The 24,606-nt window shown below is 41.9% G+C and overlaps 1 protein-coding gene across 1 annotated transcript; it reads right to left on the reverse strand.

Annotated features, from left to right (window-relative positions):
* Positions 1-24,390, reverse strand: GPR137B (G protein-coupled receptor 137B). The gene is given in 9 exon segments (XM_079297477.1): positions 1-245; positions 1,771-1,895; positions 4,651-4,775; positions 6,700-6,853; positions 10,219-10,441; positions 15,279-15,328; positions 23,852-24,295; positions 24,297-24,317; positions 24,319-24,390. Coding segments are annotated over 9 exon segments (1,311 nt in total). The 5' UTR covers positions 24,376-24,390; the 3' UTR covers positions 1-133.
* Positions 24,391-24,606: the final 216 nt, after the last annotated feature.

Below are 24,606 nucleotides of genomic sequence, written 5' to 3' on the forward strand. Positions count from 1 at the left end.
GGCAAGGTTCTTCATTTCTGTGTGCATAGGAAAATTTCTAAAAACCAAAAGGTGAAGAAAAGTTGCTAAGCTTTGTTTTTCAGAACATTTGTTTTAATATTGGAATGTCCTAGAATGCTGTAGTTGATTGCAGTTAAATAGGGCTTGGCCGGTCTGTGTCCAGTGCTGGATCTTGCTGGAGGGATCCTATGTAAGCCATGAAGCTGTTGTTCTGATGGCTCCAGTCATAGTAGTCTGGAGAGAAACTTAGAAAGAAAATAGAAGAATTAGTGACTGGCAGATTGGTTCTCTAGATACCTGGTTAGAGAACATGGGGAAAATGCAATTATGTAGAGGTAGTTCTCATGAAGTGCAAAAAATAAAATAACCCCCCAGGGGTACAGGCAGCTATTTATTTTTCTGATCTGTCAATTATCCAAGTGTTCATTTTCTATTTCTGGATTCTCTTGGTTCACTAAAGACCCTCCCCTGATTTGCTGTTCTAGAAGGTGTTGGAAAATCCCAGCAGTGATGCTGCTCATCCCTGCCATGTCTGGCATTGCAAGGGCCTGTCAGAGATCTAAGCCTCCCGTGTCTGTGTCTCAGAGACCAGGACATGGTTTGCAGCTCTGACATGCTGGCTTTTGTCCCATGAGCAGCATGGCACAATGCATGTGGCTGGTGTGGCTTTCACTGGGAGCTGTGCATGTGTCACCAGTGTGGCTGGTTCACTGATGGCTCAGTATGGAAGAGAGGGTGCCTCAGGCTCTAGGATGGGATACCAGGCTGGCTCAAACCACCTGCAGCATCCTACGTGGACTTAGTTACTATGTGAAAAACTAATTAATGCAGGAATAGGATGACTGATAACTGTAAATAGTGAATGTGCAACTTTACTGAGCCATGGTCTGGGCTCACAGACAGTGACTGCACTGTCTCACCAGAATGAGTGACAAGAATTTGATTTGGGTTATGTTAACTACAATTGGCAACTTAGCCGGCATTTTGAGTGGTTACATTAATCTATCAACATGATAGTGTAGCTAGAGGAACAGCCAAGGGATAACACCAGTGAGACTCCTTTCAGGGCAGGATAGAGTCCTGTCAGTGTCTTTCCTCCTCTGAATTGGGTGTTACCATTTTCATGCTCCTTCCTGGACAGGAATCTTGTCCTAAAACTCACAGCTGTGCAGAGAAGAATGAATTTTTGTGCCAGTTCTGGGTCATATGGGATTTCAGCAGTTTGGTGGATATTTCTACACTTTCAACATGTGGGAAAGCAGATGCTCCCTTCATTTCAGGTCACCCTCAAGATATTTAGCCATGGTACAGGGCAGCCAAAGTTGAGAGGCTTCTAGCTACAGCCATCACAAGCTGCTGCCTGTGCTGTCCAGTTTTTCCCTGCTCAGGCAGAGTAGGGAGACAGCTGTTTTTCTAGGCAGTCTTGCTCTCACACTTGAATTAGTAAATGGCACTTCTGCAGCCACTCTGGGAAGAAATAGAGGATGAAATGAAGTTCTGACCTGAGTTTTTCAATGAGTGGTACATTGGTACAATTCTTGAATTATGTAACAATTTCCACTCTAGTTTCTTTATAGCATCTACAGGGCCCTTGGATCCCCACGGTCACTCAGTGCTGCCTTTCCACTTCAGCTTCCCCCTTTGCTTCCCCTCACCCTGCTGGGATTTATGCAGCAATTGCAGCCAGACAATTTACATCCATCTTCTGTGATGTGTCAGAGTTCCTCCTCCTCTGTTTTGGGAAGCAAGGAGCTCACTCTTGTGCCTCACCTGCCCTGTGGCCCCTGTGGAGCAATATTCCAGGCTAGATCATCATCACTGTCGTATCTGCGGGGGTTGTCAAAGAAGTAAGATCTGGGACTGAAGCCATGACTTGGGACCATTCCTGCATTGGCCTGAGGGGAGGGAAACCTCAGTCAGTATTTGCAACAGATATCAAATAGCTGTTTATCAATTGCTTGGTGCCTGACTTCTAGAGGAAGTTGCTGCCAACTTACCTCATGCTTTCCAAAATAAAACACACAGTTTTGCATTTGTTGAAGACAACAGAAGTAATTTTTCATTTACTGTTCGTATTTACCAGCATACTAATATTGATCTCAAGAGCTTTTATTTACCCATATTTCTTAGCTAACACCTGACTTTTTTCTGAAACAACCCTCCAGTCTGCATTCAGCCTTTCTGCTGAATTCCTGTCCATCCAGGATATTCATGGTTTTAGCCAGTTGACTTGAACTGAGCAGTAGGAAGCAGTTGAGAAGCTGAAGAAAACATTAAACATCGAAAGAAATTTGATTTTTACCTCCCAGATTGCTAACATTCCCTCCTGGTGCCTTACCTCCCTTACCACAGGAACTGATCATGTTCAAGGTTGTTACCCTGCTTAGTAAACCCAAATATGAAAAATCCCCTAGGCCCTCACCAAGCAATTTCAACATCTACTCTATAGTGCTGTGAGGGTCAAATCCTGAGGTAAGGTCCTTTGACAAAACAGGGAGAGAAGTGTATATATAACTTTCGTTTGCAAAGAGTTTTTACTTTATTTCCCTGTGAGTCAAAACAGAAAACATACATGATGCCAGAAATCAGCTTGATTCCAGAAACAGCACAGAGAAACATCTAAGAACCTGCTGAACCTCAACCACTGATCCACTGCTCCCTTTCCCAGGGAAAAGGGGTTCTCTCTGCCTGTGGATAAGCCAGGATGACATCGCTCTGGCCTTAAAAAGGAGAGCAGTTTGACCTCTCCCTTTATTTTATGTGTTAAATACCTCTGACAAAGATGAAATGAAGATTAAGTACATCTCTGTCATGCCCCCATTTCCAACATTTGTCTAGTTAAAGGTATGGCAAGGTAAAGGGCCACATGCTGCTGTAACCCTGTGGGAGCACCAGAGCCCACAGACAGATCATTCCAGGCTATAATCACTTGTGGAAAGGAGTTTCATGTTTGAGCAATGCTGAATGCAGGATGCCTCTGCTCAAACTTTTTGTTTCTGAAGTCCCAAATGAACCATGAAACCAAAGAACTATTTCTCAGGACTGTTTATTAAAAATAAAGAATAATTTTGATTTTTACCTTATCAGACTTGTTGTTATGGCATTTTTAACTAAAGGAGGGATTGCTTTAATTCTAACCCCATGCTTTATGGCCAAGTAGCAGCCTACTGAATGCATTAGCCTAAAATCCTGCAGCCTTGGTCTCCCTCTTGTGGTAACCTCATACTGAATTTCAGTTTTCTCTTGCTTCAGTGTCTTAAATTTTTGTTCAGTTCTACTTATTTCTCGTCTTCCTCTAAATATTTGTCCTATGTGAGGAAAAAAACCCCATATATGACCTAACCCATGTGACAGATAATGTTTACCCTGAGAGAGGTATCCATAAAATAAGTGGTATCACTGATTGCCTCTTCTTAACTCTGTATTTATAGAGATTTAAGGCTTTCTGCAAATCACAATGCAAAAATCTGTTATAAGTGTTACTGCAATTGTCTTGTGGGAGAATACTGCCCGTTTGACTCAATTTGAGCTCTTGTTTGACAGGATTCCCAGCCTTCATGGGATCAGCTTTTTGCAATGAGTGATTAGACCACTTCCCTTATTTTCATTCTCTGTGAATCTCCCCCATGCTATCCAAACTTAGCCACCGGGTCTAGCTTTACTAAGCCCACTTCAAATGAAATGAGATCTCTCTGTGGATGCTTTTTAGAAGAGCAGGACCTCTGGCCTATACTTAAAAACATTTCTTCTCTTTGCAGTTGTCCTGGTTAACTCCTAAGCAGGAGTGAGGCTGCCATGGACACTGGGATCCATGAGGTTTCTTAGTGCAGTGTCAGGTATTACTTCCTTGTCCGTTTTGGCTTTATCATTGTCTCTGAAAAGTGCATATGAGGATAAAACTCATCACCTTGTCTAGAAAGTTATTCTGTTATTTGCTTCTCTTGCTTGTGTATTTAGCACTCACATCCCTTTTGAGCAACATTAGCTTTGGTTTTCATTTAGCCTAAAAAAACAGAGATTTTACCTCAGTAATGCTAGTGAAGGCTGATATTTCCTGTGTGCCTGTCAACCAGATAACTTGGAGACATTGCCTACAGCTATAAAAAAATGCTTGTCCATCTATTAACTACTTACATATTAAGGACACTTATAAGGAATTATCCTTACAATTCACACCTTAATTTCTGATCTTCTGAAATAGACAGCAAGTGCTTATTATGGCCACTGGTCTTTGACTTGGAAAAAATTCAATCTATTATTTCCTAATCCTGTTGAACAGTTAGCACACAATCATTTTCACTGCTATGTGATGAAAGATGCCAAGTTTGGACAACAAACTCCTTCTCCACCGATTCCTAAATAAAGTGCTGTATTATCTCAAATGGAAGTAGTTCCTATCCTTAAAAACATTCCTGATTTTTAAGTTAAACTTTCTGATAAACACCTGGCCTTCCTTCTGGATAAACCTGATGAGTTTCTTTCAAGAGGAGTTAGTATAAAGAAGTGGGAAATTTTGGTTGCTTTTATTCTGCTGAGGAAACATTAAAAAAGAGAAGTTAGAATGTAAAGAAGCAAAAGATCCCTCAGCAGCTGAGCCCTTCAGATTTGCCTGGACATTAACTAGCAAATACACTAACAAATTCCACTTACTAGATCTTTTGTAGGGTTTCGGACACGGAAGAAATACACAACCAAGGAAGTAGGCAAGAGCTCCCAGATGAAAAGGATCACTCCAAACACTATGTAACCTGCATCTCCCAGCTGACATTTCAGATCTGCCTGTTGAAATGTAAAAGAGCAAAGTTTAAAAATAAAGATGATGGCTCATTTAAAGGTGCAGGAGGCAATGCAAGAAATTCCATACAGTAGAGCTAGATTAAACTGGCTAATGATTAAAGGCATATTCAAAAAATCAATGTGCTATTTTTGGTACATGATTTCCCTTTCCCCCTCCTGCTATCTTTCCTTCAGAAATATCAGTTTAATGCAGGGGTCTTCCCAGCTTAAAAGCCTGGCAAGCAATCACCTGATGAAGTGATCAAATTCAGGTAATGAGAAACTAGTTTTCCAGTCCTTTTCCTGCTGAGAATAATTGTAAAGGAACAATCAAAGGTCAAGGGCATTGCTTTTAAAAATGAAAGACTTAGGTCTGTTCAAATTGGTGCACATTCTAAGGCTGAATAACCCTCTTGTTACTGCAGGACTAGCTGTGATCTTCCCTCTAGATCTCTACCACTGCCCACAGCTATGGAGAGCAAATCCTGTCCTTTCATGTGTTTTGTACAGAAGAGAAAAGGGTGTTTCTGACCAGTGACCTGAGGCAATACTACAGTACATTTATTTGGCTGTAAAAATTGAGTATCCACTCCTCAGTTCCAGGCCCTTTACATGTATTTCAAATAACTTACCCCAAAATCCATGCAACCCTAATGTCACAAGCCAGAATAGATGTTCAAAAAATGTAGTAGTAATTCAGGGGCTTGAAAGCATTCCCGTGAGCTCCCAGTGAACAACCTCTGCCTCCAGAGGGCAAACAGGACCAAGCAGTCTGGCCATACCAACCCCTGTTACTCCAGACTGTAGGAGTCAGAGCAAGAATTGTCCCCTGCAAGGGGTCAGCAGGAACAGCAGCAACTCCTCAGGGCTTAACAAGAGGGAAAATGCTTGATTCAGGAGACAAGTCAGAGCCTAATGCCCTTCTGCCTAAACCTGTGTGCTCTAATTCCACTGGCAACACCTGCAGTCCTCTTCTCTGCACTGCAGAGGTGACTAGAGGTCCCTTGACAGACCCTAACTTATAACAAGGTCCTGAGGGCAATCCTAACCTACTCTTTACCTACCTCTTAATTAAAGATTTACCTACTGCTCAACAGAAAGTTGTTAATGGCTGCAGGTTTGCTTGGCCATCCTGGCAATGCAAGGTCCTTGCATGGCTGGGAATGCTGTTTTGGATCTGCAGTTGCTTGCTGATTGCAGGGGAGACATGGGATTTTGGGGTCAAACAAGAGATACTCATGATCCAGACCCAGGTCTCCCATTTTGCCTAGCCTTGAAAGAGCTGGAAAAATACTGGAACCTAAATACATTCTTCAAAGCAGAGAGAGGAGCTAGATGCTGAAATTTATTATAAATCAACAAATAATCCCCTTCTGTTTCCTTTAGTGTTTTTATTACTGTTAGTTTTCAATGTAAATTGACAGTTGCAATTAAAGATTGGGAAGACTAGTAGCCTTATTTTCAAACTATTAGAAATTATCATGCTAATGCCAAAATTAAATAACCCCACAGCTCTGGATGGCAGTGGAAGATGTTATGGTATCTTAGAACTCTGCATTTCAGTGGAATAAAGTACTGTTTTTCTGCTTCTCTAAGTACAATACATTCTTCATAATGGAAAAAATACCTGTCTGTTTAATAAAACATGCTCTTTCTTTTGACAATAAAATCAAGGTAAATAAAATAATGATTTTTTTAAAAATTGTCTTGTGGTTACTTTCTTCTTTTAGCACAGAACTGGATTTTTTTATCCATATGCCAAAATTATCAGAAATTTGTATTCTTGGAGCAAAACAATCTCAGTATACTGAATAAAAGAAAAAAAAGTAGGGCTTTAATATATTTATTCCTCTTGTGATAGCATTTAGCAAGTCAATCATCAGATAGAGAATGAGGTTTTCTCATTAGCCAATATTTCCATACTTGCCTGATCTGACACGTTGTACCAATCGTAATCAAAAGAGTTGACTTTCTTGGTTTGGGAAAATGATAAGATGAACAAGTTGTAACAGGCTCGTGAGGTATAAAGTAGAATAACAGTCACTCCTATACTTGTCACCTGGCAGACAGATGAGCCCTGGAAGAGATTTAAGCACAGGTTGTTATTATTATTCATAAGGGAAGTTGAGAACAATTTGCTTTGCATGGACTTCAAGAGTTGTCATGCTACTCTGGCTCATGCTACTCATGTCTCTGTCAATACTTTTCTTTCCTTCTTTGGCCAATATATTCTATTCTTTGTATATTCCTGTATTTTATTCAGCACAGTGGTTTCCAGGCAATGGTAGCAGCCTTTACCAAGATGGGCTGTGACTAATTTCTACATTTTATTGAACAAGTGCTATTTTTCAGGGCACTGAAAACATGTAAGACCCACTCCTGATATGAGGTGGAGTGACAGAATTCAGCCTTCAGCTCTGCACTAGCTACAGAGTATCCTGTATCAGATGCTGGCTAGCATGATGCAACCTTGCATCTTTTTACATCTGCTTGCTTTGCACCAATTTCACAAGTACAGAGCAGGTCACAACAGTCAGCAGTTAAACACAGCACAGACAGGAACAGAACATCCTGCCTTAGCTAATGTCAACACAGAGGAGACAAAGTGGAAGCACAGCCTATGGGCAGAGTGACCATGGCAGGGCAGTCTGAGTGGCAGCTTGGGCACAAGGGGAGGAATGGGACTGCAAGTGTGAAATTGCAACACTTCCCAAGCCTAGAGAGAAAACTGGACAGAGCAGGGGAAAGAGCCTGATCCAGTGAGAGGAGTAAGTGCCTGACCTCTATGTCAAGCGGGCAGGGTGACTGTCAGGGTCTGAGACACCAGCAAAGGATTTGTAGCAGGAAGGAAGGATGGAAGGAAGGAATCCAGGAGCCATGGCTGCAGGAATCTGTGTGATCCCTCTGATCAGAGAGGCGGACAGATGTACAAAAATGGGACTGGCTTTGAAAGAAACTCAAAGTAAATTCTTTGTAGTTGGCTCTGGAATAGTGCTTTGCACAGCCAAAGGAGGAAAGATGGGTTAAAGTGCTGTGTGCATTTAGAGGTAAGTTGCCTTGCAGTTATTTGCTTCTCTAGCCCTGCCCTCTCCCTCTCCTGGCAGAGACCCACACCAGGAGGATGGGTTCCTTTCATCTATGTGAGAGAGACAGGCCAGGAGAGAAGTTGCTCCTCCCTGCCACAGGACCTTTTAAGCCAGTGCAGGAGACTGGAAAGTCTGCATCTTATCTTATTCCCTCTGCTCACACACTCTGCTTCCAGGTTTGCAGCTGAGGGGCAGAGGTTCAAAGCATTGTGGCTGGCAGAGTACACATAGCAGAAGGGCTAAAGAAGTATCAGGGGAAGTCACCAAGCCTTCCCAAGTCACCAAGTCCTGAGTTCCTGGACTTCAGGAGACTACCAGGGCCCCAGTGCTGCTCACCCACATTGCTGGCTATTGACCCTGCAGCTTTATTGACCCAGCTCCTCAGTCTGCCCTCCCCAGCGAGCATAAGTTAGGAGGAGCTCAGGGAGCTTTTTAAAAAAGCCTGTGGAAAACAAACTTGCCTGTCTTCCCAGCAAAATAACATTGGTTCAGTGAACAGCCAGGCTCCAAAAATACCCAGTGCAGTCAATTCTCTGAATTCCAGCTTGTAACAGCCTGGAAACACCACCATCCACCAGGCCTTAACTTGCAGCCATGGATGAGCCAAGAGACTGCAACTACTCAAGATTTAAAGCCAGATCCATAGCAGGCAATGGTGAAAGCTGTGGCAATACTAGCAAGCAGGAAATTCTTTTAAAAGGAAATGTTTGCTAGGCACTTCTCTGTTCTCCTTTGATACTAGCAAGTCAGTGATGCTGTCATGGAAACCCAGCAGAGAGAGCAGAGAGAAGCTGCTGACAGGCACATACCATACCCCAGCTCAGTGGCACTCACAGATTGCAGACAGCAGAAGCAAAGAGCAGAACCATGTTGGTATTTCCCTTTATAGATTTCCCTACATAGCTGTAATTCTTTAACAGTTAATAGTTAAACATGTAGAATTTAACAAACTTCCCTCCCACCAAAGACAAAAAGGCAGATATACATGTCCTGGTTTTGCTCCCAGTCAAATACACTTAGCGGGTCAGTGAAGGGAGAGGGCAGCAGTGAAAGCAAATCCAGAGGAATAGTTTCCAGTCACAGGCCCCTGCAGAAAAGAAGGGGAGCCCCAAGCTGGTAGTGTGTCCCATCACATGATGCATCTGGCCAGCACAGAACCAGCCCAAATGAGCACCTAAGGGCAGGGCTGTGCCCCTCCTTGGTGCTGGCACAGCCCTGGCACAGAGCACCACGATGGTCCCCATGCCAGGTCATGGAGATGAATGTGTTTTCATATGTGGTTGGAAGATACATGCCAGGAAATGGGAGATGCAAATAAAACGTTCCCAGCACTGATGCCTACCTACATGTAACACAGAGCACCCATGGTCTCCAACACTATTTCTGTCATATCACTGCAGAGAATGGATTTTTCTTCTCTAGATAGTTTTTTGGCATAACAGTAGCAGATAAAACCAGGTTATTTTATTCACTGACAGTTTCAGTCATCTGTATCCCTGAAGTATGTGCAGTCAAACATTACTGGAAGTCCTCAGAGGAACTCCCATTTCAGGTCAGCAAAAAGGAGGAGCAAAGCACTCTTTAACTCTCATTTCCACATTCAAACTTTCATCAGCTGAGTGTTTTGTCTTTTCCTGTCTGCAATAATGTTAGAGATTCTTTGGGTTTTGTGAAATAGTTTGGAGCAAAGAAGATTGGGTTTCCTTCAGGAGTAGAAAACAGAACAGAACCAAAACCAAACAAAAAGAGAACCAAAGCCTCCTTTAGGTTAACACTGCTTTGTTACAAAGATTTATTTTACAGAGGTTTGCAGCACAAGAAAAACTTTTCTTACTAATAAAATAATCCACTGCCAGTGCCCTTTGGTCAGCAAATGACAGGCTTGAAAGAAACAAAACTGAGCTGTGTTTTTAAATCTTCTATTCAGCCCTGAACTTTTAGTTGTTGTGCAGCATGGCCAGATTTGATTAAACAGGAAATGTACTAATTTCATCTGATTAAATGTAGAGAGGAATTCTGTGATAAGGTTTTCTAAATAGCAGTTGAAACTTAGATTTTTAAAGGATTTGTTGTGGTAATGACCCAGAGAAAGCAGTGTCCACTTGAAAAAGAGCTGTGAGAAACTCCAGCCAAAAGGTTATGCAAAATCTGCCTCAAAAATACACATCTGTGTATTCACTGCTTTTAACCAAAAGCTCTCTTGCTACTATTTAGTATTTAATTATGCACAAACACAATGGCCAGCCAAGTGCAGGCTGTGAAGTTTAAGGCCTCCAGCTCTCAGGCTTTGTGGCTTTGCTTTGCACTGCCCTTGTATCTCAGAAGGTACTTGAAAAGAACTGAAAATGTACCTTACCTTGGACTCCAAGTAAATGTTGGCTAAAGACATCTTGGAGATCTTATACAGGCAGATGGAGAGTGAAACAGCGCACAGCACAAACAACGTGTCATTAATTGCCACCCGGACAGAGACAATTATTTTTCTCTCTGAATTCTGTGTCCTCACCAATACTGCACATGTTAAATTCACCAAGAGGAAGAGGAGACTTATGAAAAGAGAAGCCAGGTAGAGGGGCAACCTGGGAGAGTGAGAAGAAAACAGTTTTAGCAACATTGTTCAGCAAGTGTCAATCATGAGATGGAAGCTGCACTCTGAGAAATGAAATCTGCCTGTGTTGGGCTGCTACAGCTGCCTGAGCCAAAAATCAAAGTGCTCTAGATTGCTGGAGAGATTAACCTAGCTCATTTCAAACCTGTTTTTACAGTTACACAACAAGCTGTAAGTAAAGAAACTACTATCAAGCAGCAAAACATGGAAGATTGCAGCAGAAATACAGCAGCACAATTCTTGAAAACGACTCTAAAAAGTACATGTACCTTCTTAGACTGTCCACTTCACACAGAGAACAAACCCTCTGCCTACTCACCCCATGAAGAAACCTTTCCAAAGGCTGACTTGCCTGGAATTTACTGGTTTTGACCCCAGTTTTACTATACCGCCACTGCCATATAAACCATCACTGACTGTTAATGTTTGCTATCAGATATCAAATTAGGGAAGTGTCTAACAGCAGGAAAAATCCCCAAGTTACTGGTTCCCTAGCTTCCATCTCTGTCTCTTTTACTAAACAATTTGGTCATGGTCAACCTTTTGAAAGAAATATCAAGAAATTTAACTATGCATATTGATTCTGGGCTGGCATCTTGCTATCTAAGCCAGGAAAAAGGTGTGTTTACACAACCACTGAAACAGACCTGGAACCAACATGTGACAGACAAGTCCAGGAGCTGGACTGTTTTTATCCATCTGGTTCTTTCCCAACCTACCCAGCACTGATACCTACAATAATAGTATTCCATGTAATCAAGGTATTACATGGTATGTAATTTTTTTTTTTTATTCCTGCTTCTAATTCATCCTTATGGCTACAAAAATCTGTGGGGCTTTCCATTAAAAAAAAAAGCAAAGGGAACAAAAAAGCATGCTTCCATTTCAAGTATTTGCTTAGTTCATTATCATTGCTGATCAAGGCAATTACGTAAGATTCATAATCTGCAGTCACTGAACAAGAGGTTTTGGCCACAGTTTTTCATGCCTGTTGGGAACTTTGAATTTGGCTGATAACAAACATACAGACTGTCCCTGAGGAATCCGGCTCTGACTGTTTAACAATATTTTACAAAGTAGAGATCTTTTCACACATTCATATTCTTTCGGGTTAGCACCAATGCAGCTACAAAGCTGAAGCATAGCTGGCTTCTTTTCAGAGGGCAGGAAAGGAGGAGATATACCTCTGAGATATTTTCACTGTATTACAGGGAGAAGGGAAAGCCTGAAAGCTTGTGAATAAATGCCTTTCTTTCCAGCTATATCTGGCAGTGAGTAAGGATGCTGTTTTTTCCTTGCCAGGCACGGAAATTCCCTCTCAACAGGAAGATTGTGCTCATTCTTAACTTTCCAGGGCAGGGCTCTGTTTTTAGGATAAGCAGCTGGAGGTAGTTCCTTTAAAATTCATAGTCTAATGCTGGAAGCTTTGCACTCCTGAAGCTCCTCTTTCACACAGTTTCCTCTGTAATGGTGGCACATTTGCAACTTTTATTAGTACCTCAGAAGTCTTTAAATAGTGGTCTCATGCCTTGCTTTCCTTCCCCTCCCAAAATCCCATCTCTAGTCCCTGTGTGGGGGCTTGTGAGGAAAGGCAGACTCTTACATCTGCCTTGCTTGTGGAACAGTGTGTCTCCTTCTGCTCACTTTACCCAGAAGGACCTTCTGCTGCAGCACAGCCTGCATGCTGGCATGCAGCAGCAAGCTGGCTTGCAACCAGCAAGGCTGAGAGGCTTCCAGGCCAGGCTCCTCCTTTGCAGACTTTAGCAAAAAAAATAAAAATTCACTGTGACACTCTCATGCCCACACACTCCCATATGTGCCAGGGTGAGCGGTTGTGGCAGTGAGTTGTGCAGCTCTTCACATAATGATCTTCCAGCCCCCTTATTAACATGATGTGGCCGAGGAAACAGCTGCCTGATTTGCAATGCCATAGAAGCATTGTTGCTGAATTTATGGAAAAGCACTGATACAAGTGAAGGCTGTCTCTCTAGGGGAAGTTTTAGGGTCTCAGCAGATTAAAGGCTGAGATTCAATTCAATTCAACTATAAGGGCACCTACAAGGCATGAAGAAGCACATGGATTTTTGTAGAAAACAGAAAAGCAGGGCAGGAGAGGTGCTTCCAGACTGCACCAGTGAAAGCACAAGTGAAAGTTCAAAGGCCTATTGTGCCTAATCCCCACTTTGGGACTAGTCTTTAAAGGAGCCGTGTGTAATCTGGTTTGGCTGAGGAAGACACGCCAGGCTGTTCTGTTCTTCCTGTGTCAGGCTGAATGCACCCATAAGTTTTCCTCTGAGCTGAAAATAAAACCTCAGATAAATGCAGTGAGATTTGCCTTGTTTAGCAAGAAAATCTGTTTGAAACTACTGTATTTTGATTGCAGTGTCTGAGGCTTGTGTGTAACAAGACATGCACACACAGCACAGCAAGTCTCATCCAAACCTGGTGACAGTAAGAAATCCCCAAGTCCAGGGAGACAGGCTGAAGGACTGTTGAAATATTAAATTGGGCTGGCACAGGCTTCACCTTGAGCACTTTTACTAATATTGTGAAGGCTGTTCTGAATAAAGTTTGCTTAAGATACTGGATCCCCAATAGGATTTTTGGGGTGTTTTTTAATTTTTTTTTTTGGTATCTGAATTTATTCTGATTTCTGAGACCTGTGTCAGTACACAGACAGCAGTCCTACTTCTTAGTTGCCCCATCTGTTGCAATCATCTGTTGCCAAAGTGGCAATACCAGGCAATAAGGTCTGATACTCATTAAAGAAAATGGAGGGAAAAAAAATCAAAAAGTGGACATTTACTAATGAAGAAAAATCAGATTAAGTAAGTGCAGATTCCAGACCTGTCTGTAGGCCTTTCATCTTTCCATCATTCATCTCTCCCTCAAGATCTGAGCAACCTGATCTCATGAAAATGTCCCTGCCTGTAGGCCATGTGTTGGACTAGTTGATCTTTGAAGGTCCTTCCCAACACAAGCTACTGCATGAGTCTGTGCTCTATCACTAGCTTGTTACAATTAATTCATCTGTGGTTGTGCATATATTACATCAATTCAATTGCCCTGTATAAGATAGGAAGCAAGGTCAGTTTTATTAATAGAGCTCTTTTAGATAGACTAACTGAACTCATGCTGAGATCTAGATGACAAAAAAAAAATAAAAGTGAAAACCCTTACCAAGAGAGCTGAACAAGAAAGAAAAAGCTAGGCCAGATCCAGGAGTGATTTTGTACTAGAAATCCAGTAGGGAAGAGTCAGGGCAGACATGGAGCTGTCGTGAGGAGACTGGTCTGTGCATGAGTAATTCTAGCCACAGTACATTTGTATTTAGGAACACAAATGTTCCAAGAGCTACATGCAAGCTGCTAATGTAGACACTTCATAGGCATTGACTAAATATCACAAGCTCCCTGTGCCTCAAGAAAGACATTTTCAAGCAGTGTCCAGGAATAAAGCCTTGCCACAAGCATCAGTAACATGAGGTTCAAAGCCTCCAGCTCTCACCTCTAAAGCCATGCAGGAACCTGTCCACAGGCAGTTCTCCACCACCCTGACCTGCAGCCCAGGCTCTGAGCACAGCAATCCTCTTTGCTCCTCTTGCCCATGTGCCCCATCAGGGGCAGGCAAATCTGCTCTGGGGGGACCTGCCTGGGCTGGCAGCCCATTCACCTGGATTTTCTGTCCATGGGAGCCAGAGTGCCAAAGGGGGATTCAAAGCTGCACTTCAGCCTGGAGTTCACACTCCTGAGTCAGCCATTACATCCTGCATTTCCCATGCCTTCCCCAGCCCACCTCAAATCTGCTCTCACTGTACTGCCCTTATAACAAACATGGTTCTCAAAGCACTTGGTTTGATGATTGCCCCACAAACTGTATGAAAACCCAGTAGGATAACAAATTTCTAGAGCAAGGACAGTGACAATATTTGCCCTGTTGATACAGTACTATGTTCTATCCATCAGCAAGTAACAAGTCAGATTGCGGTTTAAAATTACTCTCTTTTCCTATCCTGAATTCATATTGTAAATTATTTGTTTAGAATGGAGACAACCTCTCTCTCTCTCTCTCTCTCTCTCTCTCTCTCTCTCTCTCTCTCTCCTCCTTCTAAACAACATTGGCCAACTGAGGCTTTTAGGTGTTGCCACAACAAACATTAATTTATTGAGCTCTTCCTGAGCTTTCTGGACATTACTGCCCTTTGGAGTTCCTTCAAGTACATCCTGACAGCTTCTCCACAACAAGATGCCAAATGAATCTCTCCACCTAAAGGCAAAGCTACCATAACCTCACTCTGTGGAATCAGGGCAGTTTATCTATAAGCTCCCAAACACATCACAAAATTGAATCCATTTTCCCTAGCTCTTTCCCTTCACAACTTGTCCGTCATCTTCCCAAAACTTTTAAGATTTCTGTTACCACTGACCTCACAGATTAAAACACACCCACTCCCACTCATTCCTGCCAAAAAGCCCAAACATCACACTGCTTTTTCAGCACTGGATCTGAATCTATCTAGTAATACAAATGTTAAGAAGCAGTAAACAAATCCCCAGAGTGGGTGTTTCCCCCTTGCATTTGAAATATTTGCCTTTGAAATATGTGACTGTCAAAAAATTATCCTTGTGTTGGGAAAGGACACAGTCTCCTAAAAGTCATAGGAAGAAAGTGGCTTCAGAACCATCATCATAAAACATTGGTGTACAAATATGAATAGCTGAAATATGGGTGCCACAAATTAGAAAAGACGTTTCTCAAACAGCACGGATACTTTTCTTTACCACATTGAATGTTTGCATATTTCTTACCTGTATTTCAGTAGCTCTGGGGAATATTTTGACTTAGCTTTGAAAATCACCTGCAAAACAAAAAAATATTGCATCAAACATAGTGTACATGTCAGCAAAGGAAGACACTGTCAGTCACAGCAATTGTGTCTCAGGCCACAAGATATGTCATGACAGGTTTTGTTACATAACAAATTTGCATGGATTGCTCACCCATGGCAGCAAGCTCTTAGCAAAGTACTAGAACCACTCAGCAGGTGAGCAGTTGCACTTCTATACAAATTGTCTACACTATTATTTTCACTTACTCTGGTTTAGGAATAAGGTCCTTCATACCAGTATTAACAAAATGATCAATGCCACTGTAATCATGGAGGGAAATTATTATAGGTTCTTACATGACCTGACATGTCTCTCACATAGACCAGTTCACACCAAGCTCAATGTTCCCATAAAAAGCCCATCCTAGTGCCCTGGCCTGAAATAAGATATATACTTTTACATTCATGTTACATTGCCACAAAGATGCCATTGAGAGCCAAACTCATTATTGTACTCTGAGGTATTATTTGGCTTCTGCTGACTGTCTCTTCACTTTACAACAATATGTGCTTTTACAGAGAGATAGCTCAGGCCCAGTAGTCAGCTTGCTGTACCAGAAAAGATAAAATACTGACAAGTTTTCTGTAATGTAGCTAGGTGCCATCAGTCATAGCTGTTTAATTACACAAAAATATATTTCCATATTTTGTGTCTTATTTATTAAAAAAATACTTGAAAGAATCATTGCTTTTTTATAAGCTAACATGGTTTCCAAACAAACTTAATTTACAAATGTTCATTTAAACCAACAAGAAAGAACACTGGTTACTATTATTATAAAAACCGCACGGTATACAACTTATTCTGGGTTGTTTCCCAATCATTTTCTCAAGTTATGCTATCTTATCCATTTACCTTGGTTTTGCATGCCCTTTAGTAATGTTTGCATAACATTTGCTATGATTACTGTGCTTTCCCAAGGAAACGGGACTTAAATCATCACAATGTGACTGCAGACGTGTCTGCCTGCCAATCTCTTTATCTGGCTTTTACTGATCTTAAAATACTTCAGAAAACAGACGAGAAAATGAATTATCAAAGTATCTTGAGGTATCAAAGACACAATCCTTTATCACCCTTCTAAAAATCAATAACTCAAAGGAAAAAACAAACTCCATAAATGCACCTAATATATGTCCTCTGCGAGAAGCCTACATAATGATTCTATGCATCAACCAATAGGAGAGAGTCTGCCTAGCAAAATATTGTAAGAAATTCTCCAGCTATGGGAACAACTGAGAGTCATTCATGAGACACAGATCTAGAGAAAATCAGGCTCAGCTTGTTCCAGAGCTCCTGGAACAACTTGTCATTTAAGTACTATTCACCATAAACAGCTGCCTTGACATGGAAATTAATTTTGTGATGCATCAGCCTGCTTAGCACTAGCTGAAGCAGCAGAGAACACTGAGTTTTTCTGCAAACAGGGAATAAAATTGAAAATGGGGGAAAAGTCTCTAAAAATATTCTGCAACCATTGATGATGTTTTCAAATATCTGATAATATCTGATCAGATAACATCTCTGATAGTATCCCTTCTTGAAGAGTTTTGTGATTCATTCTGCAAATTCCTGGATAATGAAATCTCATAGGACTTCAGAAAGAAGGTTTAAGTTGTTTTATTCACTTGCTTTTGAAAGGAAAGGTACAAGGGGCTTACAAATGTTCTGTACTTTTGCTGTGCAATTGAGAGTAGCTGTCACTTTCAGAAAAGGGATGAGCTTCAAAATACTTCCCATCTACTTATTATATAAGATTAATTGCCTACCCTTCTTATTCTGGAAGGGAGGGAGGAAGCAGATTCCTGATCTCAATGGAACTAAAGTAATCCTTGTCTCTAGGGCCATTCCACAGTCCTCACCCATGAGAGTAGCACTTACACAGAGTGCACCATTAACTTTGACACCTTTCAGGAGCGGCACTGAAGAGTTCAGAGCCTCTGCAAAGAACTTCACAAGACAAGCAATTTCCAGCTGGAAACAAGTTGTTCTGGTTTCACAAAACTTACCAAATATCAAGTTCCTAAACAGCATCTCCAGTGGTTCCCCAAAAATTATCTAGTTGTCTCTCTTAAGTCACAAAGTCCTCTCACATAAGCCAACTCAAGACAACTGCCCAACAAAATCTCCATGGAGAACTTAGGTACAACCAAATGCAATGCTCCTGCTACAGATCCAACAGGATTTCAAGATTCAAGATCACCAAAACAACTGTTACTGTGATTTTGCATCTGTATCAAAAGAAAAAAAAAAGTGGGGGTGGGGGGGGGGGAAGAAAAAAAAAGATGCTCTATAGAACGAAAGCTGCACTTTAAGGCATGGAGAATTCTCACCAACTCACTGCTAGGCAGGAGCACTGACAGCCAGATTCTGCCACCTTTGCTTAAACACTGATGGGGCCTTAGTTCATGAGTAGCCATGCTGGAAGCAATGGGATTGTCACAGAATAAAAGGTTGTTCAGTGGGAGTTAGGATGTCAGAAACTGATCCCAATATACCTTACATGTGTGGGTGCAGCTTTTTGCTTTTAGCATTTAGCTCAAGAGGCTGGTTGCTCAATGGCCCCTCCTCACAGCAGTGTTGAGAAAGCTTCCAGTGAATATCTGAGTCATCTAAGTCTTCCAGCAAACCAGAGCAAACCAGACTACTCCTAAGAATAGACTAAACAGCAAACAGAAAGCAGGCTCTTTTAAAAGATCCTTCAGAGAGGCCCAAGATGAACACGGGAAACACAGTGAAAGTCCTGGCTAATTTTCTTATGTTTAAAGGGTTACTTTTTAGTCTTAAAAGTATTTCCCCTTCTGCTTGTTCTTTGAAGGAGAAATATCCTGTTTTGACTCTCTGTTTCTGCCAAAGGGTTGGAAACCTCAAATGAGATTCTCACACCCCCTCCTCCACTCCCCTGAGGTATATGTCTGGCATATAAAACTGCAGCAGTTCAAAAGGACTCCAAAAGTCTCTTCATAAAACCAGAGAAAATTCCCATTGCAGGAACTGATGTAAACAGCTGACCTTAGAGACATTTTACCAGGCCCCAGGAGTGGGGATGGCATGGGACCCATCAGCAGCTTAGCTGCAGAGAGCTCTGGAGAGCTGCTGGGCAGCAGAGCAGGCAGACAGGGCTAGGCTATTGTAGCTGATGGGGGTTCCAGCTACTCAGGAGACATTTTGGCTCCATAAGTATCAGTGAAACAGCTGTCAATGCCAAGACAGATATTCCCAAAGCAAAAGAAAAAATAAGATCTCCCTGGAGCAATTTTCATGTCCATGCTCTGATTTAGCTGAACTGATGTGATGACTGGCACAAACCTCTGCTGTGCCTCCAGTGCTAGCTGATCAATTCACTTTTACAGGAGCTACAGCTCAGCTTACCAAAAAGCCTCAGCTATCTGGTAGATGCTTGCATATGTCTCGAGTTGGCCCTCTGCACAGGAATGACGTTCAGCTTTGTTTACCACTTCTCACTTCAAAAAGACTATAAGGAACATAGCATGGACTTTTCCTTCCCAGTTCCTTTTCACAGTCCCTCTCTTCCTCTGTCACACTCCACGCAAACTTCCCTTTGAAACCTGAAAATATGCCACAACCTCATCATCCACATGTTTACCTTTCTTCAGCTGTGTATCTTTCAATCCCAGGCCCACCACCCCCTTTCTCTCTTTCTTCCAAGTTCATTCTTTTGGATCAGATTTCCCAGAACAGGCAAGTTTTCCCTCTACTCTCTAAATTGTACACAGTTTGTAAGGCCTACAGACATGGGCAACATGACTCACTACCACACTCAAGCTTCCATGAATTGGTAAAAATAGTCCTAAAATGACAGGGATGATTGTAGGGGATGACAGCCATAGCAAACTTTAAAGAGCAGCTTTCCTATCAAATTCTTTTCTAAGTCAAATGACCTGCTCCATCATGTCAGATGCTGACAGCCAGCCAACCTTCAATTGGAATTTGTCTTCTGTAGATACAATACTAAGGGCAACATTTTACACCAAACATATTTGCTGATGCTTTACCATATGTACTTAGACTCCTGTGTAGTTCTATATATATCTAAAGCTTGTTTTAAATTAATAATAAACTTTATAATATATGATTTATTGATTTCTGCTTAAAAAAAAATTCTCCAAAATAAAAAGCCCTCTCTGTTCTCTCACTGGTAAGAACTTTTGAAATGTTATCTTCAGTAATTGAAGAATGAGAAATTTTCTTAATTCTCCTCCCAGAGCTAACATTTACTCTGGTTCCACTGAAATACATGAAAACTTTCTGAAAGCCTTGTGCTGTTTTTACCCCACCCTGCCAGGCATGGCCAGCTCCCCTCTGAACTATCTTACTGTGTACAACTTCTCTTCATTTGAAAGTCCCTGATTGTATCAGCACTGCCTGGGAGCCAGGGTAAGCTTCCCAATCCAGATGCCAAAGAAAAGGGAAGATGGTTAGGGAGGAGGAAGGAGAGGTAAAATCTGCCTATCAACCTTCTCCACCCATGCTGTCTCACAGTTCTTTAACTCAGCATTACTTTCCCTACATCCTAGAGAAACTCCCAACCTGATGACAAAACCTAGAGTCCACCCAACTGTTTTCTGTGCCTGGCCACAAGGGAGGCCTGGGATTTTCAGTGAAATTTATAGCTCACAGTCTTTGGCCCTGACCTTGTTCTTTGAGCCTGTAACCCTCCATCCTAGCCTCTCTCCTGCTTCATTTGTTTTCTGTTCCCCAGGGAAATGCAAAGCCTGAGCAAATAGGACAAAGTGAAGCAAGTCCTTCTCTGCCCACCCCTCACGAGTGCTGTAAAAGGCAACTTATTTTTTTTTTCCAGAGCCTCTTTACTCTTTTACCCACAGCACTAACTGTAAAGCCTGAGGACTCATCTCAGTGTCCCCTTGTCAGGGACAGGGAAGAGAAAAGCAAGGCATAAATAAAAGAGTACCCAAATCCTGAAATCCTTGCTTTCCTCATTATCATAGGATCCCTCACTGTGGGATCCTCCACTTCTTTCCCTTTGAAGTGGAAAATATTATGCTATTAAGCAGAAAATAAACCCTTGAAAGCTGCATGTGAGGCAAATATCTCTCTGGGATTTTTGGTCTCTGGATGTGGAATTGCACTTTGGCTCACTATCTGGTGGATCAGGATCAGAGGGCTGCTCTGTCTTGGTACAGAGCAGTTACTTGCTGGTGTTGTGCTAATGTTTTACAAAAATGCCACTGGATCTCATCTTTAATTGAGATTTATTCTACTTATTTCCAAGTAGGCAGAGGGCCTACCCTCCTGAGAGGGTAGATCACACAATTCTTCTTCTTTAGAAGGGAATTAATACAGATACAGGATTATAAAAATTATGACACACTTATTTATTCCATTAGAAATCATATTAATTTTCTCCATTATGGGATCTCTGAGAGGAACTAATATTCTATAATCCTTATCTGCAGCACTCTTTCTGCTTGCCCTAAGTAGGGCATTACAACTGTATCAAAGGACCCTGAACTTGGCTCTTAACCCAAAGCTCCTGTTTTGAGTCAAAACTATTTTGATTCTAACTTCCCTTTTCTTCATAGTTCCCCTGCTTTAGCAACCCGCCTGCCCCAACACACTAGAGTTTCTTCTGCTGCAGCTGCTGATGCTCAAGTCTGGGAACAAAACTTTGCTGTGCTGATGTCATCAGGGCTTATTTGTGTTGCTACACATAAAACACAGCTGAAATTCCCTATGGCTTTGGGATACCTATTGGAAAAGAGAATAGTTGTGGTTAACTTTCCATCAAGTTCAAAGGTGCTTGCTATTCGAAAAACACCCTCGGGCACTTGCCAAATGAGCTTTTGTTTGGCCAGGAGGACTTGCAATATTTTTGAATCACTTTTTTTCTTCTCACATCTATTTAAAAGTCTTCCTAGCAGTGCCACATTTAGGAATGGTGGGTGCTGTACAGCAAATGATAAAAACTAATGAATTCCAGAGACCCATGAGACCTCTTCCAGTGCTCTGTACCTACACTATACACAAATCACTTCTTTCCCTCTAGCTAAGCACCAGTGAAATAACAGGGGTTTAATGCAAAGACCCTTCTTGCCCACCTTCTAGAGAATAAAAGGATAAAAGTTGTTTCTAAACAGGTCTGTGAAGCTTTAAGCCATTACTGAAAACAAAATTTTCTCTCTCCACCCCTTTCACACTAGTTCTTGCTTGCCTACTGCGGAAAGCTATATGTACATTAAATATAAGATGCTGAATTTCAAGCCAAACCACCTTTTAATGGTTAGAAGTAAAGAATTAATAACAGCGAATAAAAAATATATGCACTTACTCTGTCATATATTTGTAGAATGGTTGTGCTTGTATTATTTAAACTTCTGTTTCAGCTAGGGAGATATTTGAGATTAAATTTCACTGACAGCAACTAGCTCTAGAGCAAACAACAATGCTACTCTTATGTTTACAGTGGCCCAATTTAAAGATTATGATGCACGTCATAAACTCTGAAAGTCCCTTGCAAATACTGTTTCAAAAGCCTCACAGCAGCTCTTCAAGACAGGTAACTATTCCACTCTTTTTCAGAGGGGCTCAGAGGAAGATCATGACGACTCAGGATGACAAAGCAGAAATCCTGTCTCAAAGGCAGGACCACCAGCCTTTGCATTTTTTCTGTTTCCAACCACTGACTTGTACTTCCTGAATGCTATCAGACAACAACGCTAAAAATAAGTGAAAAGGACATATGTGTTCATTCTGTGTGCTGTCTTTTCAGATCTTCCTTAGACAAAAGGACTGTTACCTGCAGTACTAAAGCCTCCTGAGTGCTGACACTCTGCACAGACTGCTGTGCTCCCCCCTGCTCGCTCCAGCCAGGCTTCTCTTGGCCAAGAGCCAGGATGCTGCATTCTGCCTCCACAGCAGCCCTACATGCATGTCTGAAGGAAAGTCTGACCTAAGGCTGTGACTTAGTCCCAGCAGTTATGGGGTGGACTGTGTGCTGATGGACATTTGGCCCTAGGAAGCTGCAGTTATCAAATGACTCTGACACTAGCTATGGGATAAAGCATAGATCACCACATGCCTGAACTGGATTTGAGTAGTATGCAGATGAAAGGTTCCTGTAATCCCTTAATATATCTCAAGTACCAGGGAGTGGAGCAGGGTGAGTGAGCAGGCGTCTCAGACACTGAATCCATGAAAGCAAACCTAAGCACAAAACTGGGTATGTGGTTTTAAGGATTTAATATCCCCTACAACTCAAGTGATTTTCTTACAGCTGTCATGCTTACCATTACTGCTTTCTCAGCTCTGGGATAGCAGTTCTTGCATGCAGCCTGATGTCTCCAGTTAGGCTGTTCAGAACTGATAAGGCCTGTCATCACTACAGAGCACTGTTGAACACCATGGGGACTACAGAAGCACCAGCACCAGGCACCCCCAGGAGCCCGAGCTGGTTCCAACTGGGGCACACAGCAACACCCAAAGCATCCTGAGCACTGCCTGGTGTGCTCTAGGGCTGGCTGATGCTCTCCTGACCAACTGCTCCTGCACTGGGAAAGTGGACTTTGATCAGGGCCACATGAGTGCAGGCTTTGCATTCTGCTCCAGGCACTACAGTGGGATTGAGGAGGTAAAGAATCCAGTCTCTGCCCTCTTGCAAGTTTCCTGTGAGATCTTAGGTAAGTCCAGCAGCCTTTCTTTGTCTCAGCATGCCAATATCCCATCCTTCAGCCAAGTGCAAGATAGCCATGCTCACCATAAATATTTCCAAGCTCTTCTAGCTGCAGCAACCTGGAGCCCTGAGCAGCTTAACACATCTGGCTTCTTAGATGTCCATGGCACAGATACACTCTACAGACCTCTACCTGAAATGGAGATACTATTTCCTTTACTCCACTATACAGCTAAATCACCTTCACATCAGAAAGTCCTTGAAATAGAGGGTGTATCTGTGCACAACTTATTGAACAGAGGCAAAGCTGTTTTGTAATACAGATCTTTACAGGAATTTGGGCCCACAGTAGGACTCCATCAACAGTTTCAATTGTTATACACATAATAGAAATCTCACTCAGAAACATTAGCCAGCTTACAAAAAAACTGGGACTGGGGGTTTGTTCCTGGCAAAATCAGACATTACAATTCTGACTGCACACAGATATCAAGTCTGATAAGCTAGGGGGTTTATAAAGTCTAATAACAATAATAAGGCATAATAATAGAATGACATTTTGGGTCCAAATTCCAAGCTCTCCTATACATTTTTCCTTTAACCTTTGAATTATTTTTATAGACAGTAGATATTGTTAATTGATACTCTCACAGTGAGCACTTCAGCCTCCGGTTTCATTGTAACACTGATCACTTGCATATAGACCAGAAGTGAAAATACCCAAATAAACAACTGAAATTTGCTTTTTGCATTGCCAATTCGTAAATTACATTCTCATGATGCTCACATAATAAGGCTTTACCATTCATCTAGATTTAATCAATTCATATCTGTTGCTTACCTGTGTGAAGTAAAGATTCATCAGGGTCAGGGTGAAAAACTGGAGGCAGACTGGGAAGCAATAGAGAAGCCAGAAGATGAAGGGGCTCAGAGAATTTGCTGTGACAAAGTCTTTGAAGTAAAATGAAAAGAGCACTGTCCTAAGAGAGGCCCAAAACAGGCAGAGAAACAGAAATACAGTTTGGTAACTGAACCTCTTGTGCCTGTAGTGAAGCACCAGCCAGAGCTGGACGTAGATGAACACAAAAAGCAGTGAATAAAAAACAGTATATACAATGGTCAGGCCCAGCTTCACATACGGAGGGACAGCTGGCGTCAGGGTCGGCGGAAGGGTGTCATTTTTCAGTGGGTCCCACTCAGGGGCCTCCATTTGATATCGGGAATCGTCAGAATTATTTAAGTTTGGCTGCCGCTGTTGCCTCCTCCTCCTTCTCCTTTCATCTTCCTACAGCATAGGAATCAAGAAAATGAAAGAAAACAAGCTGCACTTCCTCTTTGGCAGCTCACTGTGGGCTGGTAGCACATGATCACAATTCAGAATGATTCATTAGGACTGCCTTTGTCAGCAATTGGCAGGGAACAGCTCAGAAAGCTGCTCTTTGCTGATGTCTCTGCAAAAATCTTTACCATCCTTAAGAAAAAAAAGGAATCCACCAGCCCCTGAATGGTTTACTGCTAATTTTTTTCCTAAGGAAAATTATCTGGATTTTGAATTAGTTAAGTAATGCTTTATTTTTTACAAGAAGCAGTACCTGA

This window comes from Erithacus rubecula (assembly GCF_903797595.1).
Source record: "Erithacus rubecula genome assembly, chromosome: 2".
NCBI lineage: Eukaryota > Metazoa > Chordata > Aves > Passeriformes > Muscicapidae > Erithacus > Erithacus rubecula.